Here is a 22,734-nt window from a genome sequence, read left to right as displayed (position 1 = left end):
GCATTGTAGGATGAAGCGGCCCGGACCGACCTTACACGTACGCTTACGTGAGACAGGTTCCACCGACTGACATGCACTAGTTGCATAAGGTGGCTAGCGGGTGTCTGTCTCTCCTACTTTAGTCGGAACGGATTCGATGAAAAGGGTCCTTATGAAGGGTAAATAGAAATTGGCAAATCACGTTGTGGTCATACGTAGGTAAGAAATCGTTCTTGCTAGAAACCTACAAACCACGTAAAAAAACTTGCAACAACAATTAGAGGACGTCTAACTTGTTTTTGCAGCAAGTGATATATGTGATATGATATGGCCAGAAGATGTGATGAATGATATATGTGATGTATGAGATTGATCATATTCTTGTAATAGGAATCACGACTTGCATGTCGATGAGTATGACAACCGGCAGGAGCCATAGGAGTTGTCTTTATTATTTTGCATGACCTGCGTGTCATTGAATAACGCCATGTAATTTACTTTACTTTGTTGCTAAACGGTTAGCCATAGAAGTAGAAGTAATCGTTGGCGTGACAACTTCATGAAGACACAATGATGGAGATCATGATGATGGAGATCATGGTGTCATGCCGGTGACGAAGATGATCATGGTGCCCCGAAGATGGAGATCAAAGGAGCATGATGATATTGGCCATATCATGTCACTATTTGATTGCATGTGATGTTTATCATGTTTTTGCATCTTATTTGCTTAGTACGACGGTAGCAAGTAGGATGATCCCTTATAATAATTTCAAGAAAGTGTTCACCCTAACTGTGCACCGTTGCGAAGGTTCGTCGTTTCGAAGCACCACGTGATGATCGGGTGTGATAGATTCTTACGTTCGCATACAACGGGTGTTGACGAGCCTAGCATGTACAGACATGGCCTCGGAACACACGCAATACACTTAGGTTGACTTGACGAGCCTAGCATGTACAGACATGGCCTCGGAACACGGAGGACCGAAAGGTCGAGCATGAGTCGTATAGAAGATACGATCAACATGGAGATGTTCACCGATCTTGACTAGTCCGTCTCACGTGATGATCGGACACGGCCTAGTTGAGTTCGGATCATGTTTCACTTAGATAACTAGAGGGATGTCTATCTGAGTGGGAGTTCATTAAATAATTTGATTATATGAACTTGATTATCATGAACTTAGTCTAAAAATCTTTACACTATGTATTGTAGATCAAATGGCCCACGTTGTCCTCAATTTCAACGCGTTCCTAGAGAAAACCAAGCTGAAAGATGATGGCAGCAACTATACGGATTGGGTCCGGAACCTGAGGCTCATCCTCATAGTTGCCAAGAAAGATTATGTCTTAGAAGCACCGCTAGGTGAAGCACCAATCCCTGAGAACCAAGACGTTATGAACGCTTGGCAGCAGCGTGCTGATGATTACTCCCTCGTTCAGTGCGGCATGCTTTACAGCTTAGAACCGGGTCTCCAAAAGCGTTTTGAGAAACATGGAGCATACGAGATGTTCGAGGAGCTGAAACTGGTTTTTCAAGCTCATGCCCGGGTCGAGAGATATGATGTCTCCGACAAGTTCTTCAGCTGTAAAATGGTGGAGAACAGTTCTGTTAGTGAGCACATACTCAGAATGTCTGGGTTGCACAACCGCTTGTCTCAGCTGGGAGTTAATCTCCCGGATGACGCGGTCATTGACAGAATCCTCCAGTCGCTTCCACCAAGCTACAAGAGCTTTGTGATGAACTACAATATGCAGGGGATGGAAAAGACCATTCCCGAGGTATATTCAATGCTAAAATCAGCGGAAGGGGAGATCAAAAAGGAACATCAAGTGTTGATGGTGAATAAACCACTAAGTTCAAGAAGGGCAAGGGTAAGAAGAACTTCAAGAAGGACGGCAAGGGAATTGCCGCGCCCGGTAAGCCGGTTACCGGGAAGAAGTCAAAGAATGGACCCAAGCCCGAGACTGAGTGCTTTTATTGCAAGGGAAGTGGTCACTGGAAGCGGAACTGCCCCAAATATTTAGCGGACAAGAAGAAGGCCGGCAACACCCAAGGTATATGTGATATACAAGTAATTGATGTGTACCTTACCAGTACTCGTAGTAGCTCCTGGGTATTTGATACCGGTGCGGTTGCTCATATTTGTAACTCAAATCAGGAACTACGGAATAAACGGAGACTGGCAAAAGACGAGGTGACGATGCGCGTCGGGAATGGTTCCAAGGTCGATGTGATCGCCGTCGGCACGCTACCTCTGCATCTACCCACGGGATTAGTTATAAACCTCAATAATTGTTATTTAGTGCCAGCTTTGAGCATGAACATTGTATCTGGATCTCGTTTAATTCGAGATGGCTACTCATTTAAATCTGAGAATAATGGTTGTTCTATTTATTTGAGAGATATGTTTTATGGTCATGCCCCGCTGGTCAATGGTTTATTCTTGATGAATCTCGAACGTGATGCTACACATGTTCATAGTGTGAATACCAAAGATGTAAAGTTGATAACGATAGTCCCACATACTTGTGGCACTGCCGCCTTGGTCACATTGGTGTCAAGCGCATGAAGAAGCTCCATGCAGATGGACTTTTGGAGTCTCTTGATTACGAATCATTTGACACGTGCGAACCATGCCTCATGGGTAAGATGACCAAGACTCCGTTCTCCGGAACAATGGAGCGAGCAACCAACTTATTGGAAATCATACATACCGATGTGTGCGGTCCAATGAGTGTTGAGGCTCGCGGAGGATATCGTTATGTTCTCACTCTCACTGATGATTTAAGTAGATATGGGTATGTCTACCTAATGAAACACAAGTCTGAAACCTTTGAAAAGTTCAAGGAATTTCAGAGTGAGGTTGAGAATCAACGTGACAGGAAAATAAAATTCTTACGATCAGATCGTGGTGGAGAATATTTAAGTCACGAATTTGGTACACACTTAAGGAAATGTGGAATAGTTTCACAACTCACGCCGCCTGGAACACCTCAGAGAAATGGTGTGTCCGAACGTCGTAATCGCACTCTATTGGATATGGTGCGATCTATGATGTCTCTTACCGATTTACCGCTCTCATTTTGGGGTTATGCTTTAGAGACTGCCGCATTCACTTTAAATAGGGCACCGTCTAAATCCGTTGAGACGACACCGTATGAATTATGGTTTGGGAAGAAACCTAAGCTGTCGTTTCTAAAAGTTTGGGGATGCGATGCTTATGTCAAGAAACTTCAACCTGAAAAGCTCGAACCCAAATCGGAAAAATGCGTCTTCATAGGATACCCTAAGGAAACTATTGGGTACACCTTCTACCTCAGATCCGAAGGCAAGATCTTCGTTGCCAAGAACGGGTCCTTTCTAGAGAAGGAGTTTCTCTCGAAAGAATTGAGTGGGAGGAAAGTGGAACTTGATGAGGTGATAGTCACCCCTTCCGAGTCGGAAAATAGCGCAGCGCGGGAAAATGTTCCTGTGGTGCCTACACCGACGGGGGAGGAAGTTAATGATGATGATCATGAAGCTTCGGATCAAGTTGCCACTGAACTTCGTAGGTCCACAAGGACACGTTCCGCACCAGAGTGGTACGGCAACCCTGTCCTGGAAACCATGTTGTTAGACAACGGTGAACCTTCGAACTATGAAGAAGCGATGGCGGGCCCGGATTCCGACAAATGGCTAGAAGCCATGAAATCCGAGATAGAATCCATGTATGAAAACAAAGTATGGACTTTGACTGACTTGCCCGATGAGCGGCGAGCCATAGAAAACAAATGGATCTTTAAGAAGAAGACGGACGCAGATGGTAATGTGACCATCTACAAAGCTCGACTTGTCGCTAAGGGTTATCGACAAGTTCAAGGGGTTGACTACGATGAGACTTTCTCACCCGTAGCGAAGCTGAAGTCCGTCCGAATCATGTTAGCAATTGCCGCATACTATGATTATGAGATATGGCAGATGGACGTCAAAACGGCATTCCTTAACGGCTTCCTTAAGGAAGAGTTGTATATGATGCAGCCGGAAGGTTTTGTCGATCCTAAGAATGCTGACAAAGTATGCAAGCTCCAGCGCTCAATCTATGGGCTGGTGCAAGCATCTCGGAGTTGGAACATTCGCTTTGATGAGATGATCAAAGCGTTTGGGTTTACACAGACTTATGGAGAAGCCTGTGTTTACAAGAAAGTGAGTGGGAGCTCTGTAGCATTTCTCATATTATATGTGGATGACATATTATTGATGGGAAATGATATAGAATTCTTGGAAAGTATAAAGGCCTATTTGAATAAATGTTTTTCAATGAAGGACCTTGGAGAAGCTGCTTATATATTAGGCGTCAAGATCTATAGAGATAGATCAAGACGCCTCATTGGTCTTTCACAGAGTACATACCTTGACAAGATATTGAAGAAGTTCAGTATGGATCAGTCCAAGAAGGGGTTCTTGCCTGTATTGCAAGGTGTGCAATTGAGCACGGCTCAATGCCCGACCACGGCAGAAGATATAGAAGAGATGAGTGTCATCCCCTATGCCTCAGCCATAGGGTCTATTATGTATGCCATGCTGTGTACCAGACCTGATGTAAACCTTGCCGTAAGTTTGGTAGGAAGGTACCAAAGTAATCCCGGCAAGGAACACTGGACAGCGGTCAAGAATATCCTGAAGTACCTGAAGAGGACTAAGGATATGTTTCTCGTCTATGGAGGTGACGAAGAGCTCGTCGTAAAGGGTTACGTCGACGCTAGCTTCGACACAGATCCGGATGACTCGAAGTCACAGACCGGATACGTGTATATTTTGAATAGAGGAGCAGTAAGCTGGTGCAGTTGCAAGCAAAGCGTCGTGGCGGGATCTACATGTGAAGCGGAATACATGGCAGCCTCGGAGGCAGCACAGGAAGCAGTCTGGATGAAGGAGTTCATTACCGACCTAGGGGTGATTCCCAATGCGTCGGGCCCAATGACTCTCTTATGTGACAACACTGGAGCTATTGCCCTTGCGAAGGAGCCCAGGTTTCACAGGAAGACCAGGCATATCAAGCGTCGCTTCAACTCCATTCGTGAAAGTGTTCAAAATGGAGACATAGATATTTGTAAAGTACACACGGACCTGAATGTAGCAGATCCGTTGACTAAACCTCTCCCTAGGGCAAAACATGATCAACACCAGGACGCAATGGGTGTTCGATTCATCACAATGTAACTAGATTATTGACTCTAGTGCAAGTGGGAGACTGTTGGAAATATGCCCTAGAGGCAATAATAAATGGTTATTATTATATTTCTGTGTTCATGATAATAGTCTTTTATTCATGCTATAATTGTATTGTCCGGAAATCGTAATACATGTGTGAATACATAGACCACAACCTGTCCCTAGTAAGCCTCTAGTTGACTAGCTCGTTGATCAACAGATAGTCATGGTTTCCTGACTATGGACATAGGATGTCATTGATAACGGGATCACATCATTAGGAGAATGATGTGATGGACAAGACCCAACTTAAGCATAGCATAAAAGATCGTGTAGTTTCGTTTGCTAGAGCTTTTCCAATGTCAAGTATCTTTTCCTTAGACCATGAGATCGTGCAACTCCCGGATACCGTAGGAGTGCTTTGGGTGTGCCAAACGTCACAACGTAACTGGGTGACTATAAAGGTGCATTACGGGTATCACCGAAAGTGTCTGTTGGGTTGGCACGGATCGAGACTGGGATTTGTCACTCCGTGTAAACGGAGAGGTATCTCTGGGCCCACTCGGTAATGCATCATCATAATGAGCTCAATGTGACTAAGGCGTTAGTCACGGGATCATGCATTGCGGTACGAGTAAAGAGACTTGCCGGTAACGAGATTGAACAAGGTATTGGGATACCGACGATCGAATCTCGGGCAAGTAACATACCAATTGACAAAGGGAATTGCATACGGATTGATTGAATCCTCGACACCGTGGTTCACCCGATGATATCATCATGGAACATGTGGGAGCCAACATGGGTATCCAGATCCCGCTGTTGGTTATTGACCGGAGAGGCGTCTCGGTCATGTCTGCATGTCTCCCGAACCCGTAGGGTCTACACACTTAAGGTCCGGTGACGCTAGGGTTGTAGAGATATATGTATGCGGAAACCCGAAAGTTGTTCGGAGTCCCGGATGAGATCCCGGACGTCACGAGAGGTTCCGGAATGGTCCGGAGGTGAAGAATTATATATAGGAAGTCCAGTTTTGGCCACCGGGAAAGTTTCGGGGGTTATCGGTATTGTACCGGGACCACCGGAAGGGTCCCGGGGGTCCACCGGGTGGGGCCACCTGTCCCGGAGGGCCCCGTGGGCTGAAAGTGGAGGGGAACCAGCCCCTAATGGGCTGGGGCGCCACTTTGGGCCTCCCCCCCATGCGCCTAGGGTTGGGAACCCTAAGGGGGGGGAGTTTCCCCTTGCCTTGGGGGGCAAGGCAACCCTTTCCCCTTGGCCGCCCCCCCCCCTTGGAGATCCCATCTCCAAGGGCTGCGCACCCCCCTTGGGGGCCTATATAAAGGGGGGGAGGGAGGGCAGCACACCACAGCCTTTGGCGCCTCCCTCCTCCCCTGCAACACCTCTCTCTCGCGCGCAGAAGCTCGGCGAAGGCCTGCCGGAGAGCCGCTACATCCACCACCACGCCGTCGTGCTGTTGGATCTCCATCAACCTCTCCTCCCCCCTTGCTGGATCAAGAAAGGAGGAGACGTCGCTGCACCGTACGTGTGTTGAACGCGGAGGTGCCGTCCGTTCGGCACTCGGTCATCGGTGATTTGGATCACGGCGAGTACGACTCCGTCATCCACGTTCATTGGAACGCTTCCGCTCGCGATCTACAAGGGTATGTAGATCCACTCCTTTCCCCTCGTTGCTAGTAGACTCCATAGATGCATCTTGGTGAGCGTAGGAAAATTTTAAATTATGCTACGATTCCCAACAAAGGTAGCAAGCACAGGAGCCGGGCAACCCAACTATTGACCCAAGACATGATTCGGAGCTGATGCATATAAGGCCAAACTCGCGACGCCGAAGTACGCTATAAAGCTGTTCGGACTTGTCGGCAACTCATTTGTTCCCATACCAAGCCCCTGGCTAGTTATGCCGAGGTGTATGTGTGAAACAACCACTGGAGCCAAATTTAGTTTTTTTTAGAAAAAAAGCGAATGCTGGATGCGGATTATGTTTACTGGGACTTGAGTGATATGCCAATCGTTATTTTATAGATAACAAAGCCGCAACCCCGGCTATTTTACATGCCAGGGGTCGAAGGCGGAGGGAAAAGGCACTTTACAGGCTCAGAATAGAGAGTGTGGTCTACAAAAAAGTTATTTTGGACCTCTTGTCGCACGTCTGCGCCGCCTGTCCTCGGTGAAGGGACTCCTTGAAGGGAATAGCCTTTGGGTGAGTATACGAAGCCGAACTCCGATAGAATCCATGGCCATCCATTGAGCCGCCTGTGGAGATAATAATGAAAAAGAAAAGGTAGTTAGAAAAGAAAAAGAGAGAGGTTATGGGAGTACTTGCAGGCTCGTCCGTATTGTGCTTCCACCGATGCCTAGGGTATCTTAAGTGCATAGTTATGTATGCGCAGTACATATTGCGCAGGTATATGGGGCGGACGACAGAAGCCGAACTGCTAATCTAGCTCCGAGATTGGTCGATCCTGTTGAATGGAGACCGGTGGCTTAATGGCCGACAAGGTATGCGGTTCAATAAGACCGCTTTGTACTTTGGCTGAGATTGTCATAGTATGATCCTTAGTCTGGAGGGAGTGCTTCTCCCGCTCTCCTGTAGGGTTGTGCGTCACGCATACCATGTTCACTGTTTTTACTTTGGGGGGAAATTGCTTCTGACCCCCGGTATTTGGTTGGTGAATCTCTTCGTCGTCGCTATCACCGGGCGGCCTCCTCCCCTTGTGTGCGGCGTTGAGCTTGCCGGCCTGCTTGAAGACCCAGCAGCTTCTGTTGGTATGATTAGCTGGTTTATCGGGATGGCCATGAATCTGGCAGGGCCGATGCAATATCTTGTCTAAATTGGATGGTCCGTCTTTGTTTGCCTTGAGTGGCTTTTTCCGTTGACCGGGTTTGGGGCCGCTGAATCCGGCGTTGACCGCCGTGTCGTGTGTTCTTTCATTATCATTGCAACGTTCGTGTTTACTGCGTCGTGGCTTGCCATTGTCGTCTCAGACTTCGGAAGTGCCCGGATCGCTGGCGCTGTTGCTTCTACGAGCGAGCCAGCTGTCTTCTCCCGCGCAAAAGCGGGTCATTAGAGCGGTAAGGGCTGACATGGATTTTGGCTTTTCTTGACCGAGGTGGCGGGCGAGCCACTCATCCCGGACGCTGTGTTTGAAGGCCGCTAGGGTTTCCGCGTCCGGACAGTCGACGATTTGGTTCCCTTTAACTAAGAACCTAGTCCAGAGCTTCCTGGCTGACTCTCCGGGCTGCTGGACAATGTGACTTAAGTCATCGGCATCTGGTGGCCAGACATATGTACCTTGGAAGTTGTCGCGGAAGGCGTCTTCCAAGTCCTCCCAGCTGCCAATAGAGTTTTCCGGCAGACTGTTTAACCAGTACCGAGCTGGTCCTTTGAGTTTTAATGGTAGGTATTTGATGGCATGGAGGTCATCTCCGCGGGCCATGTGGATATGGAGAAGAAAATCCTCGATCCACACCGCGGGATCAGTTGTTCCATCGTATGATTCGACATTCACGGTTTTAAACCCTTCTGGGAATTCATGCTCCATTACTTCGTCAGTGAAGCAGAGTGAGTGTGCGGCGCCTCTATATTGGGCCACGTCGCGACGTGGCTCAGATGGAGTCCGTCTGCGGTTTTCGGCCCGGGCGTGACTAGACTTGTCACGTCCGAATAGGTAGCCGAGGTTGCGTGTCGAGGCACGTCCTCGTGATCCGTAGATCGATTTGGTATGTTCTGCTCTACTGTCCACGTCCTGCTGAGGGTCGTATGTATGACCCCAAGCTGTTTTATCTCTGTTTTTTCGTTGGGGTGAGGCGGGTTGCTATTCGGCTTGAGCTGCCGCTTTATCCCGACCGCGTTGGGGTCGGTCGGCCACATTGTCCCAGCCACGTGGTATAGGTTCCGTCGCCTCCTCATCGAACTGAGGTAGCAATCTGTGCTTCGGGTAACCCTTGGTTGGGCGCTTGAGGCCGTATTCTTCGGCTGCTAGGATATCTGTCCATCTATCGTTGAGCACGTCTTGGTCAGCTTGAAGCTGCTGCTGCTTCTTTTTCAGTCTCCTTGTAGTGGCTATTACCCGGCGTTTAAAGTACTCCTGCTCGAGAGGTTCCTCAGGCACGATGAAATCCTCGTTGCCGAGGCTCTCCTCATCCTCGGAGAGTGGAAGATAATTACTGTCCTCCGAGCCTTCATGTATGGCCTGTTCACCAGGGCTAACGTGCCCGTCTTCCCGTTCATCTTGTTCGGAGGTTGCCTCGACAGGGTCTTCATTGTCTTCGGCATCGTCCGGAGTATTGTTTTCTCCGGTGTCGGTATTGTTATCTTTTGCACGACGTGACTTAGAGCGGTGCCGCTGACGCCGGCGTCTGGGCTGTGTTTCGGGAGGTTTATCCTCAACTGGATCTTCTTTATCATCGTCGTTAGTTTCTTTAGGTGTATCCACCATGTATACGTCGTACGAGGAAGTGGCCATCCAGCGTCAGGTAAACGGCGGGTTTTGGCCTTGTTCCTCATCGGCATCGTCGTCTATACCGTCGATGTCTTCGGAGTCATAATCGAGCGCGTCGGTTAGGTCTTCGATAGTGGCTATGAATTGGGCGGTGGGTGGGAAACGAGATTCTCCATCATCAGCCTCCAGTTCGAACCGGATATAATTCGGCTGAGAGTCCTCCGCTAGGGATAGATTTTTTTAGTGAGTTGAGCACGTCGCCTAAAGGCGAGTGCCGGAAGATGTCCGCGGCGCTGAATTCGGCGATCGATGACCGATCCTGCTCGACATGCGTGGACGCACATGGTTCGGAGCTTATAGCCAAAAACGAGTCGGAGTTTCAGAGACACAGATATCACCCGAGGTTAGGTCTGTGTGCGGCTCCAACGCCGCGGAATCTATGGCTTCCGTGGCGGGGTTGAGCTTCTCGTCCTCGGATGGCGCGATCTGTTCCGGATCTAAGGCTAGAGCGGTTGTAGGTGCAATTTCCTGGGCATGGCCCGATGACAGATTTAAGTCATGTTCATCGTGGCGACGGGGAACACTGCCGTGGTCTCGAATCCGTCGAAGATCAAGTCTCCGTGGAAGTCCACGACGTAGTTCAAGCTCCCAAATCTGACCTGATGGCCAGGGGCGTAGCTGTCGATCTGCTCCAGATGGCCAAGCGAGTTGGCCCGCAGTGCGAAGCCGCCGAACATGAAGATCTGTCCGGGGAGGAAGGTTTCCCCTCGGACGGCATCGTTGTTGACGATTGGACGAGCGATCAAACCTTTTGAGGACGGCACAGTGGAACTCTCAATGAAAGCACCAATGTCGGTGTCAAAACCGGCGGATCTCGGATAGTGGGTCCCGAACTGTGCGTCTAAGGTTGAGGGTAACAGAAGACGGGGGACACAATGTTTACCCAGGTTCGGGCCCTCTCTATGGAGGTAATACCCTACTTCCTGCTTGATTGATCTTGATGAATATGAGTATTACAAGAGTTGATCTACCACGAGATCGCAATGGCTAAAACCCTAGAAGTCTAGCCTGTATGACTATGATCGTCTTTCCGGACTAAGCCCTCCGGTTTATATAGACACCGGAGGAGCTAGGATTATACAAAGTCGGTTACAGAGAAAAGGAATCTTCATATTTGGTCACCAAGCTTGCCTTCCACGCCAAGGAGAATCCCATCCGGACACGGGAGAGAGTCTCCGGTCTTGTATCTTCACAGCCCATCAGTCCGGCCCATATCCAACAGGCCGGACGCCCGAGGACCCCTTAGTCTAGGACTCCCTCACCCATCATCTATCTCAGGGTGAAGTCATGGCCCTATTATCTATCTTAGGGGTCGGGGTGCAGAGGATCGCCAAAGGGTTTCATGGGTGGTGTCCGGCTTAGAGGGATGGACGGGGTGGAAGCCAGCAACGGTAATGGGGGAGGTTGAGGGGAGGGCGTGGCAGCGAGGCGGTGCGCGGTAGTGCCCGCCAGCCGCTGGTGGTGGAGGCCAGAGGTTAGGGCGGGGTAGACTGGGCGTTCGGGAGGAGGAAGAGTGTTGAGTAACGTGATTGTCTTGGATACATAGGATAGACTCGGAAAGTATTATGGCTTGTCTTGTACTCCAAGTAGATCATGTACTCCTATATATATGCCCACGAGGCTCAAGCAATACGACAAACTATTCCACCAATCCCTCACTCCCTTCTAACATGGTATCAGCCTTACCTCGATCCTAAACCCTAGCCGCCGCCGCTTCCGCACCCGCGCGCCGCCCCCGGAACGGTCGGCCTCCATGACCGCCGCCGGGGGCCGCGCCGCCCGTACCTAGGGTTCGTTCGCCGGTCGTGTTGACCGGCTGCCCTAGAGAGTCTTTTTTCCAATCCCTTGATCTGGGTTTTTCTCTCACGCCGGTCGTTTTGATTGGTGTTTCTTTTTTATTTTTTGATCTAAGATCGGTTTGCGTCGCTCGCCGCCGTTCCTGGTACATCGTGCCTCTACTTCATCATCGGTGTTGACTCCTTTCGGCAGCTTCGTCGTCCCAAACATCACGCAGCGCGACAACAGTGCAAGTGTGGCGGCCAGGTGCGTCCTCGAGCGCGTCCCTGGTTTCCATCCAGGCTTGCGTTGCTCACGTGCATGCACATGTGCAAGTGTAGTTTGCTGCACGCCACATGCACCGTCCTGGACGCAGGACGCGGAAGCAGTCCCGATCTGCATCACGCGTCGCACTCTCGCGGGATCCTGTGCATCTTCATCAACGCGCGGCTGGTCTAATCAACCATTGCTTGCGCCTCCGCATGGTTCCAGTGAAGCTCATCTATGAGCGCACGCATCTACACCGATCGAGCAATGGACTGCTGCTGCGTCGCCCCGTCGGGCCGCAGCGCCGCCGCTCCGTAGTTCTTCTCCCGGCTGCATCGACCCGCGTCACCGCTGCGTCGCCTTTTCGGGCCGTAGTGCCGCGGCCCGCGGTCCGCCGTCGCCCAGGCCTGCCCGCCGCCGCTGCGTCGCCCCTTCGGGCCGTCGCGCCGCGGCCCACGGTCCCCCGCCGTCTCTGCGCTTGACCTCCCGTGGTATGCGCCGCGCCGCTTTCCTTGGTGCGGGAACGCCACTGTCCGCACCGATCTTCGTCACGCTGTCAGGATTCTTCGCCTACTTCGAGCATCGCCGCCGCGCTCCTAACCTAGCCGCCGCCGCCGCCATCAGGCCGACGCCGCCGCTCTTCTTCGTCCGCCGCCGCCGCTACCCCCTAAGCCGCCGCAGCCCCCCCCCCCCCCCGGTCGATCCCATTCGTCTTTGTCCAGCAACAGCCCGTCGCCAGCATCGTCGTCATCTACCCCGACCGCTTCATCTACTCCGACAACCGCGGGCGACATTGGTGCCGCACCGATTGGCCCGCAACCGTCGTCGAGTCCTTCTCTGCTGGCCTCTCCGAATTCTCTGACATGGCGTACAGCTCGTGCAGGTCCCAGTCTACGCATGCCCGGTGCTGACAACACTGATGCGTGCCTTCGTCCACGACGTGTCCCCGGGCCTGGCAAGCCTGGTGCGGCGCTTCGTCAACTTCGTCTTCGTCCATCTATGCATGCCCGGTGCTGGCAACACCGATGCGTGCCTTCGTCCGCGATGTGTCCCAGGGCTTGGCAAACCCGCCACGACGTGTCGTCAACAACGTCTTCCTCCCGGCGCACCACTACTTTGACACCACTGCGCCCATGTCTAACTCGGCGCCTCCTTGCACCCGCGGCTCCACGGCGCCATCATCGACACCGGCTACCGCGACTCGACATCGACCACGGCATTTTTCGCACGGCTACCTCGACCACGGCTACACCACCTACATTCTCGGCTACCTCGACAAACGGCACAAAGGGCTACCGCCTGCTTGAGCAACCTCGTCGGTTTTCATTCCAGCCACGACTCCGCGATGCGTCGACCGTTACGACTGTGTGTGTGTGTGGGGGGGGGGTCCGTCGGCTTGCCTTCGGATTCTTCTCCAGTCTCACCGTCTGCGTCGCTACCGTTGTGACTGCGGGGGATGTTGAGTAACGTGATTGTATTGGATACATAGGATAGACCAGGAAAGTATTCTGGCTTGTCTTGTACTCCAAATAGATCATGTACTCCTATATATATGCCCACGAGGCTCAAGCAATACGACGAATTATTTCACCAATCCCTCACTCCTTTCTAACAAAGAGGATAAACAATAGCTTGATCAATTTTGGACGGTTGGATGAAGATCAGACCGTCCATATAAAAAATGACTGATGCAACTATTTTTTTCAAGCACATGACAAATAGAGTCTCCCTAGAAAAAAACATTTCTTCCTCCAAGCAACAATGTTTTCACCTAGCTTATACAGTTTCTCAATGCTAGCATTCAGATCCACCGTCACCAGAGTCTATAAGCATTCAGCGGTTCTTTGGACTCTACATAGGCGAATGCTTGGTGGACATAACCTGTGGCAACATGCGTGCCCTTGTTGCACTCGCTGATCCGAACCATGCCATGCCGGGACCTGTGTCTCGTGCCGTTGGGCTCCTGATCGTGAGTGTATAGAACATCTTTCCCGCGCGCATACCCGCGCGTCAGCACATGCTCGTTGTGCGCGAAGTGCGGCAGCAGGAGCTGCTGCGGCGGCCGCACGTTCATCTCCACGCGATACTAGCGCCTCCACCTCTGCTCCTGCCTCGCGCTCTCCAGAACCCACACGTCCGTCCTCTCCAGCGTCGGCGAGTCGTGGATGATCGCCATGCCCAGCCTCCCGCGGACCTCCGCCAGGCGGAAGCGGCTGCCGGGCCTGGTCGGCAGCGGCAGCGGCAGCGGCTTGACGGACGCGACGCGCTCGTCCTCGAGGTCGAAAGACATGATCCTCTCGGTGCCCTGCGCGATCCAGTACGTCGCGCCGTCGACGCCGACGATGCCGGCCTCGAGGAGGCACCTCGCGCCGGCGCCGCCGACTGCCGGCGTCGCGACGTCGCGCCAGGACGCGTCCCCGAGCGTGAACACCTGCACGGTGTGGAACTCCCAGACTCCCCGGAAGCCGCACGGGACGTGTACGACCTTGTACCGTCCCGTGCTCTGGTGGTGCGCGAAGCCGTATGCCTCGTGCCACTTCAAGCTGGACGCACGCATATGGATATCGGCGGCGCACGGCAACGGCGGGAGGAGGAGCCTCTCCCCGTTGGCTGGGTTCGCCAGCGCGATGGCGCCGCCGGACTGGCTGTCGTCGCAGAGGCAGATCAGGCCGTTGCACGTGCCGACCACCTTCATCACTCGGTCCGCCCGGCTAGCCATCACCCGCTTAAGCCCACACTTGTCGTCAAGGACGTACGCTTCCCCTCCGCTGACGAGGAGGGTCTTGGCGCGGCTCCGCAGGTCCGTCGCCGTGCGCTCGTCGACGGCGTCACGCCATCGCCGGCACACGAGGCGGGATCGGCGGCGGGAGTTGGGCGGGAGTCGCAGCAGGATCTCCACGAGGACGTCCGTGGCCGTCGGGAATTCCGCGCCGCTGCAGCTGGTGCCCTCGTCGCCCATGGATTTCGCAGGTGACCGGTGCCACAGGTATCCACGGCGGTCTGTTTGGGTTGATTAATTTCGTTGAGTTTTTCTTGCTTCTTAACCGGATGTACGTACTTGGTCCTCAAGTTTGCTGTAATTTCGATAGATCGGTACGTATTTGTACCTCGTGCAGGTTTGTCGTAGTTGTCAAGCCACCGTAGCATCCCCGCAAAAAAAAAAGCCACCGTAGCATGCTTTTTTTTTGAACAAAAAAATGTTTTTTTTCGACAAATGGTGAATTTTATTAAATCAAAATGAAGCATCAAGTGAAACCAACATAATAAGAGCACACCCACCCTCTGCATAGCTAAGATGCACACAACCAACACACACTAAACACGCCGGCAAATAGCAAAGTTATACAGGACCAAAGCTATGCCTTAGCATGGAAAAGGAAGAAGAAAAAAGCCAAAGCGATCAAAACAACGATCGACAAACTATAGTAACGACCTTATCTGCACCAAGCTTCTCTTGACACCACAAGGACGACGAAATTCTTCAACAACAACGCCTTCAGAAAGGTAACAACGCTCAAACGCCGCCATCGCCGGATCCAATCATCAAAGATTATTTTGATTTTGTTGGATTTTTTGAGCTTGCAACAGAGAGAGCAAGTTTTGTTTCTGTTCTGGCGAGCATGGCACCTGAGAAATGATTTAATTTTTAGAAAAGGGAAGGAATCCATTGCTGCATCTGCAATTTTTGTGATAAACTATTGGTCTTCTTTTACGTCCAGTCACGACTCTGTTGAGGTTGTTACTAGTAACAAAGGTAAAGGGAAAATGGGAGGTGCTACACCAGGTTTCGCAACATCACAAGAACAGGTGGGATGGAAGCCTCCTCCAGATGATTATATCAAGATCAATGTTGATGCCAGCTATGTGGAGAGTATTAGTGCGGCAATGTGGGGGTGGTTGTTAGGAACTCATCTGGTGAAGTTATTATTTCTTCGTGGGACTTTCTGGGTTAGTGTTGCAGCGTGAACGAAGCTGAGCTACGTGCTTGTCTGGCAGGCCTTTATATAGGTATTACTCTTCACCAATCCATTATTTTGAAGACTGATTGTGCTTTTATCCGTTCTTTCCTTGCAAATGAGAATCTTGACAGGTCTCCGCTCGTTGATCTGAAGAAAGAAGCCTTGAGTATATTGACGATGCTCAAGAATTTTAAAATTGCAAAAATTAATCGGCAGGCCAATAAGGTGGGGCACGAAATTGCGAAGTTTAGCTTTATAAATAAATCTGATGGGATTCTTCTTAATAGTGTTCCGCCCTGTGTGGCGAATTTTGTAACGAATGATTGTAATAACATTATTAATTAATTAATATAGGGGTTTTTTTCAAGAAAAAAATCATCAAAAATTATATTCTAGGTTTTCAGCCCACCGTAGCATGCATAGAAACATGCATGGTCGTACAGTCCGACATTGAACGGAGTCCGTGTCAACGGGCAGCACAAACAAATGGTGTTCATCGTGTGTGAATGAGTTTTTGGGTCACCTATTTTTTAGGTGCCTAAAAGGTTTATTGCCTAATTATTTTCAACCTTCAGTACATACTCATTGATTGACATCCCATTCCGCGGTGCAATGTTCACTTAATCAACACAACCAGACATCAGTTGCATTGATCTTGGATCACACACCCCACTAGTGGCAAGAGACCCTTGAATATGATGAGAAGGAACAATCACGTTGCTTGAGTAGTACTCCCTCCATCCTATAATATAAGAGCGTTTTTGACACTACACTCTTATATTATGGAACGGAGGGAGTACTCTTCTATCCTACTCCAAAACTAATCCACCTATTTTTAGGTACCAACTGAGTCGAGACATTCATCCACGCAAGGCACAAAGTGATGTCCTCTTGGCTATATGGTAGTTCACCAACCTTACCTTCTTCATGCTTGCGTGGTGGCTCCACGGGTTCCTCGACCTCCTCCACTTCGGGATCATTCTCCCTCTCACGATCATGCGCCAATAGACATCGCTATCTCATCGAGGCCGAGTACATGCAATTCATCCAATTGAGACATTGGCACACACCAATTTGCAGCTCGTGCACGCTGGCCCAAGAATCACATTGGCGCACTTGACATACATGATACTCACAACATAGACATTTACTAAAAGAAGGTTTACAAAGCAATTGTGGCTTGTTTATTAAAGCAACACCATAATTGGCACTATAGCAGAGTTTAACTATAGCGGAAGACAAACTAAGTGGGAGCACGGACTTGGAGGGACACCACTCCACAAGGAACTGGCTAGAAAACTCTCCTAGCAAATGAACACTCCGACTTCACGCTAGTGGAAGACGACACCTCAGTTGGATCTGGTAAAAAGAACGAGCTAGTGAGTACTTTGAAAGTAGTCGCAAGAACCAAATGACATATATCACTAAGCAAAGAAAACCATGTTATATCACATTATCATAACCATTCTAGCTATCATGACATAGCAATTTTAACAGACTTTATCTAGCAATTAATATGAAGATAAAGCATACGGATATATGGGTATAACATTTTAAGTGTTTCCGATGATCCTACCAAGATGATAACCATATTCTCATGATCACACCGAGATCATACCAAAACTCTCATGGTCTCCGAGACCAACATTTCTCATGATCCCCAAGATCAATATTTCCATAGCTATTCCATGGTGCCGAGGGGGCCGGCGGTTCCATTCCTGCTACAATCGGTGTGTCTGGCACCATGCGGCGGCGGAGGCAGGAAGAGGAGCCGAGCTGTGGGCGGGAAGAGGAGGGGAGGCAGGAGGGAATCTTTTACGCATAAGGGGATGCGGCTACTCAAATTTGAGTTATAGGGACAAAGTTTGAGCCTTAACTACTAAAAATATTTGTTGTAATATCTGTCGAATATTATGTTTATGAGTTGGGCTATAGTTGGACTTGTAATTACGGTGGGTTACGTGTTTGAGTCGGACACGCGTAACCCGGGCTTATTATAGATAGGCACCAGGGGTAGCCTAATAGACTAGACATAAGTTGTAGGCTAAGACAAAGATCACGAGAGGGACGGTTCGGGCGCTCGTGGCAAGGTTGGCCGGACAGGCGCGTGGCAGATGGTCGGCACACTGTCTGATGGTCTCGAAGGGCTTATCGTCGATCTACATCGTGTGATTTTGTACATGGGAGGTGTGCCAGTAATCATGCCCTGGGATTAGCTATGATGGTGAACCTTGGTAAATAATCTCGGTGCTGTGCTCGTGCTTGTGTGATTTTCCTGTACGGATCGATGTGCGCTTCGGATTATCCTAACAAGTTTGAGGAGTTAATCATTTGAGGGATCGGTTACCTAGGGCTTAACTGCTCAAAGAGCAATCTCTTGAAGAGTTAATGTTTCAGGGTTTGATTAGAGATGCCCTTGTGTTCAAAGCCGAAAGACTTATCACTATGTTAGAATATGAATAAACCTATCACTTAAATTTGAATTAACTATACTTCCATGTTTTGACAGTTTTCATAGCCTATTTCCTGTTGTCAGATTCGGTAATCTTGCGTCGGTCATTATAATATTTCCCTTTCCTCACAAACGGAGGTTATGGTGAAGTATGACACCTTTGAATTAGAGAACCGAATTGTATGTGCCCCTAACAGATTGTTGAGAGCTGATATACACAGTTCTCATTTATACCATGTCACTGACTCTCCAGCTACGATCGTCCTGGGACATTGTATTTCGACAGTGCAGAAAAACTATGGTCAACTGCTTCTGCTATGAAGTATTTTCTGATAGAACTTCCATGGCTCGCCATGCACTCATCCCCATCCTCACCGGCGGAGGCTGACGACTTTGGAATTGTGGTGGCAGCGATGGCAACAAGCCTGTGGTCGTTTCTGGTGTAGAATTATAATTTAAACTGCCAAAACGTCTTACATTCTGGTGTTGAATTTGAATCGACAAAAGATGTAACAACATTCATCATCTTGGTTCTGTGAAATTTTTATGTGATAATACACCCTTATAAATGTTCTATTTTTCCGTGATCTAGTAGCAAAGATGAATCGTTGGATAATAGGATGATGACAGCGAATTTCACTGTACTAGGTTCCCGGTCCGGTGGACTTGACTGATATAGCAATTTGTTTTTAATCGTGCCATCGGACAAGAGTGTTGCTACACGTACGATGAAATTCATCCAAAGTGGTGTACGATAAGACTGGTCTGGGCTTGTGGGCCACATCAGATTGAACCAAGCCTCTCTCTTGTCGTACAGAATCGGATGAGAAAAGATCGTGTGTAAGGCAATTCCGATCGGACAAAACCTTGTTTCAATTGAGATTAATATATGCCCTAAAAGACAGTTGATAGCACAATAAGAAGAATTGGCTTTTGTCAAACATTCAATGAAATGGCTTATTCATATTATAAAATTGCAGGAGTGGAGAACAATACGGTGGAACTAGTCCCGATCCTGCAATATGCCTCATGTCTACTGCTGCTAGTTCGTTGTTACAGACATCATAGCTAAGTGTACAACCACTAGATGTGGAAGAAATTATTATTGTAAGTAAATAAAAAAAATTCTTTGTACACATCAAAAGCATTCCTGCGGCAAATTCAACTCCAGTCTTCTATAGTTCTACCTCCATTTGCTGTTCTAGTGCTCTTGATCATCTTGGCAACATTCAACTTCCGGGATCACACCAGCCCTGCGGTCTGATGATTGTACCGCAGTATCACTACTGAAATGAAGGCTGCCAAAAAAAGATGCACTTTCATGTTATAATAATGAATTTGCCGCAGTCATGAACGATTTTTCACATTTAATTTGAATTCAACCGGAATCATAAGAAAAGGAATGTTTTCTCATGCACCAAGTGTCTAAAGCTCGCACATGAGATGTTAACACTTTAACAAACCCTACCTATCCAATATTGAAAATTGAGTTGGGTTTTAGTTTCCTGAAACCCTTCAGGCCATTTCTTTCTAGATTCTTTTGGTGGAGAAAATGACACCATACAGGTGTCAGAATTTACACAACCCTTTCCATGATGCAAATCAACGCTCATATGGTAAACTTGTCATTTGCTAATAAATATATCATACTTTCATCAGCACTGCATTGGAGCTAAATCTGAAAGATTGCCACCACAAAAAAAGTTTCCCAACTGTACCTGCCACGAAGCGTGTCTTAACACTAAACAAATTCCAGCACACTATCACTGCTGTACCCGCAACGAATTTCTTGCGGGGGCAAGACTTCCATGCTTCTAGAGCCCGGTCTATCAAATTCTCAGCTGGGGTAAAAAGGGTAGACATCGGTGTTAGTGTTACGCTATGAGTTTGGGTAAACAGTAGCCATATATAACAAATAAGGTAATCTCAGAGTATGGACCAGTAATTGTACCTATCATATGAATTTGAGTTGAATAGCAGATATAAAGCTTTGGGAGTGTAAAACTGGTGAAGAAACCTGCAAAGTTTCGTGAATAAGAACATGACATAGCACTGCAGACACTGCAGTCATGCTAAGATTGTTGTGATAGTGCTTTATGCACCCAATTGTACCTGTGGCTAGAAGCCTCCATACCGTAACCAGACTACCATATTTTGCACCGAACAGAAGAACAGGCAATACCTAAGATTCAGATATCAAAGAGACAAAAATTTGTAAATTACTCAGGGAAAATTATGCTTCAGCCAGAACGACCCAGTCACGAATACAATTTAATGCTTACTTTGAGAGTCATCGATGGGTTGCCCGAGAAGATCACTTGTGCCGTGGATATGATGGAGTTAGCAATCGGCAGCACAGCTCCGGCAGCACGAAGCACATCTTTTTCGGTCAACTGGAAGTTCCTTTCCCTCACCGGCTGCCTGCTACAAATGGTAACTGAAATTAGCTGCTCGGTTCAAACAGAGTAACGAACTAATTCTGTGGCACAAATTGATCATTGGTTCAAACTTCATACCTCTGTGGCACAGAATCCTTAAAGAAGGCTAGACCCAAAATCATAACGCCCAGCTGACAAAATACAGAAATTGGGCTGCAGAGATGGTCACAGGAAAATTATACGAGATTAGCATAGGAAGAAACATAGAACAGAGTAGAAATTTGAGGTAAAAGAGTAGCAGATCACGGATACCTGAAAGTGATCTCTCTTGAAAAGGAGCAAGATAAGAAGAACATGGATCCCAGCCCGAACCAGAGTGCTGATTTCGCCACGTCCTTCCACATCACTAGCTCGACGACCCTTTCCCAGAGACTTTCCCACCCGGACTGCTCCAGAGCGTCAGTTCCTGTAACTGAAGCAACAACAACAGTTACTAGGAAGTCAGCATTCGGATCTAGCAATGCTTTCTTCAACCAGTAATCTAGCAACGCTCACCATGAGTGGCATCGGCAGAAGCAGGAACCAAGGCCAAGCTCATGCCGTCCTCCTTCTCTGGGGCGGCGGCCGCCGCCGCCACCGCCTTGTCCACAGCCACCGCGGCGGCGACCTTGGACGCCACCCTGGAGGACCTCCTCCGGCGCGCCTTCCTGACGGCTTCCTCCTCCGGCTCGGCCTCCTTCTCCAGCCTCCGCCTCGCCCTCCTCGCGTTCCTCGGCGAGGCCCCCGTGGGCGTCGCGCGCCTCCGCCTTGGGGGCGTCCCCGCCATCTCCAGGCTCGAATCCACGCTTGCCCCGGCCGCGCCCCGCCGGCCCGAGCGGGTGCGGCGGGAGGTCGGCGACGGGGAGAGGAGGAGCAGCTCGTGGAGCGAGTACCCGCCGGAAAGCTGCAGCGGCGACGGCAGGGGCGACCTCTGGCCCGCCGGCTTCGGCGGCGGCGTCGCCATGGGCTCCTCCTCCGCCGCGGGGGAGGGGTGGTGGTACGGAGGCGTCCGGAGCTTCGCGGATGGGGCCGGCGAGGTGGGGTTCATGGCCATGGCCGCCATGTGCTGCTCGATTTGCTTGATTGCTTCACCTTTGCTTCGGTCTGTGCGGGTTTGGGTGGGAGTCTTCGGCGTTTAAAAGTCAAGGGCGGTCGTGGAGGAAAGGAAAGCGAGAGGCTACATAGATTCGCTGGGCCCACTTATCAGGGAGGAGGTTCGCGATATAGCCGTTGCGGGGTTCGACAAGCGGCCAGGGCACGTGGCGGGTGTGCTGGGTGACTCGCGAATGGCCCGTTGGGGGGTGGGTCAAGTTTAGGGCCTGTTCGGTTCACAGTAATTTGAAAGGAAACTTCGGATCCACTAAAAACGATCAAAGTCCCCTAAAAAAACTAAAAAGATCAAAGTCCCCTAAAAAATTGAAAAACGATCAAAGGAAACTTGGAATGAGAGATTCTCACAGGAATTTTCACCTTGAACAATGAAAAAAATAGCACGCTATAGTGAAATAACATCGGACTTAAAATTCACTATTAACGTGCTATATCGCACTATAGCGTGTTATTAGCAAAAAATTGTGCATTGATTCATTTAGCGAGCCATTCCTCGACACTTTTCAATGACTATGATGAATAGTAAAACGCAGGAAAGTTCCTCTAGTCATACATATTTCACAAGAATCCAAACATTCACCCGGAGGCAATTTTCCCTGAGGTCCGATGCAATTCACCGGAAGAGCCACGTAGATAGATTAATTTTTAGGGGGCTTTTTGATTAGCAGGATTTCAAAAACGAAAGAATATGAAAACATAGGATTGACCAACAAAAAAGGGAAACATATACTCCCTCCGTCCCGTAATATAAGAACGTTTTCGACACTAGTGTAGTATAAAAAACGTTCTTATATTATGGGACAGAGGGAGTAATTGCCATGTCATGCTCATTTGAATCCTATATAATTTTACTTTTGCATGACCGCATTACAGGAAAACAAAGGATTCTTTCGAGGGTTTCAGTGATTGCTATGTCTTTTACGAAATGTAGAATAAAGAACCTTAGGAAAAATCCTATAGAATTTGATCTTACAAATCAAACAATGAACATAGAAAACATTCGAGGGATTCCAATCCTTCGAAATTCCTAGGAAAATCTTTTAAATCGAAGGAGCCC

At 49.2% G+C, this 22,734-nt stretch overlaps 1 protein-coding gene across 2 annotated transcripts; it reads right to left on the bottom strand.

Moving 5' to 3' along the window:
* Positions 1 to 19,093: 19,093 nt before the first annotated feature.
* On the bottom strand, positions 19,094 to 21,741 carry LOC123119543 (reticulon-like protein B18). Of its 2 annotated transcripts, none has more exons than XM_044539383.1 (8): positions 21,084 to 21,741; positions 20,841 to 21,000; positions 20,667 to 20,741; positions 20,433 to 20,574; positions 20,263 to 20,332; positions 20,102 to 20,167; positions 19,869 to 19,991; positions 19,094 to 19,448 (listed from the first exon to the last, which is right to left on the bottom strand). In XM_044539383.1, the coding sequence occupies exons 1-8, from the start codon at positions 21,628 to 21,630 to the stop codon at positions 19,393 to 19,395; spliced, it is 1,239 nt and encodes a 412-aa protein (XP_044395318.1). In that variant the 5' UTR covers positions 21,631 to 21,741; the 3' UTR covers positions 19,094 to 19,392. The 2 variants fall into 2 exon arrangements, with proteins under 2 accessions (XP_044395318.1, XP_044395319.1); XM_044539384.1 differs by having other exon boundaries at positions 20,433 to 20,571; positions 21,084 to 21,740.
* Positions 21,742 to 22,734: the final 993 nt, after the last annotated feature.

This window comes from Triticum aestivum, chromosome 5D (assembly GCF_018294505.1).
Source record: "Triticum aestivum cultivar Chinese Spring chromosome 5D, IWGSC CS RefSeq v2.1, whole genome shotgun sequence".
NCBI lineage: Eukaryota > Viridiplantae > Streptophyta > Magnoliopsida > Poales > Poaceae > Triticum > Triticum aestivum.
Note: the sequence above shows the minus strand (reverse complement) of the source record. Positions and strands in the feature narration are given on the sequence as shown.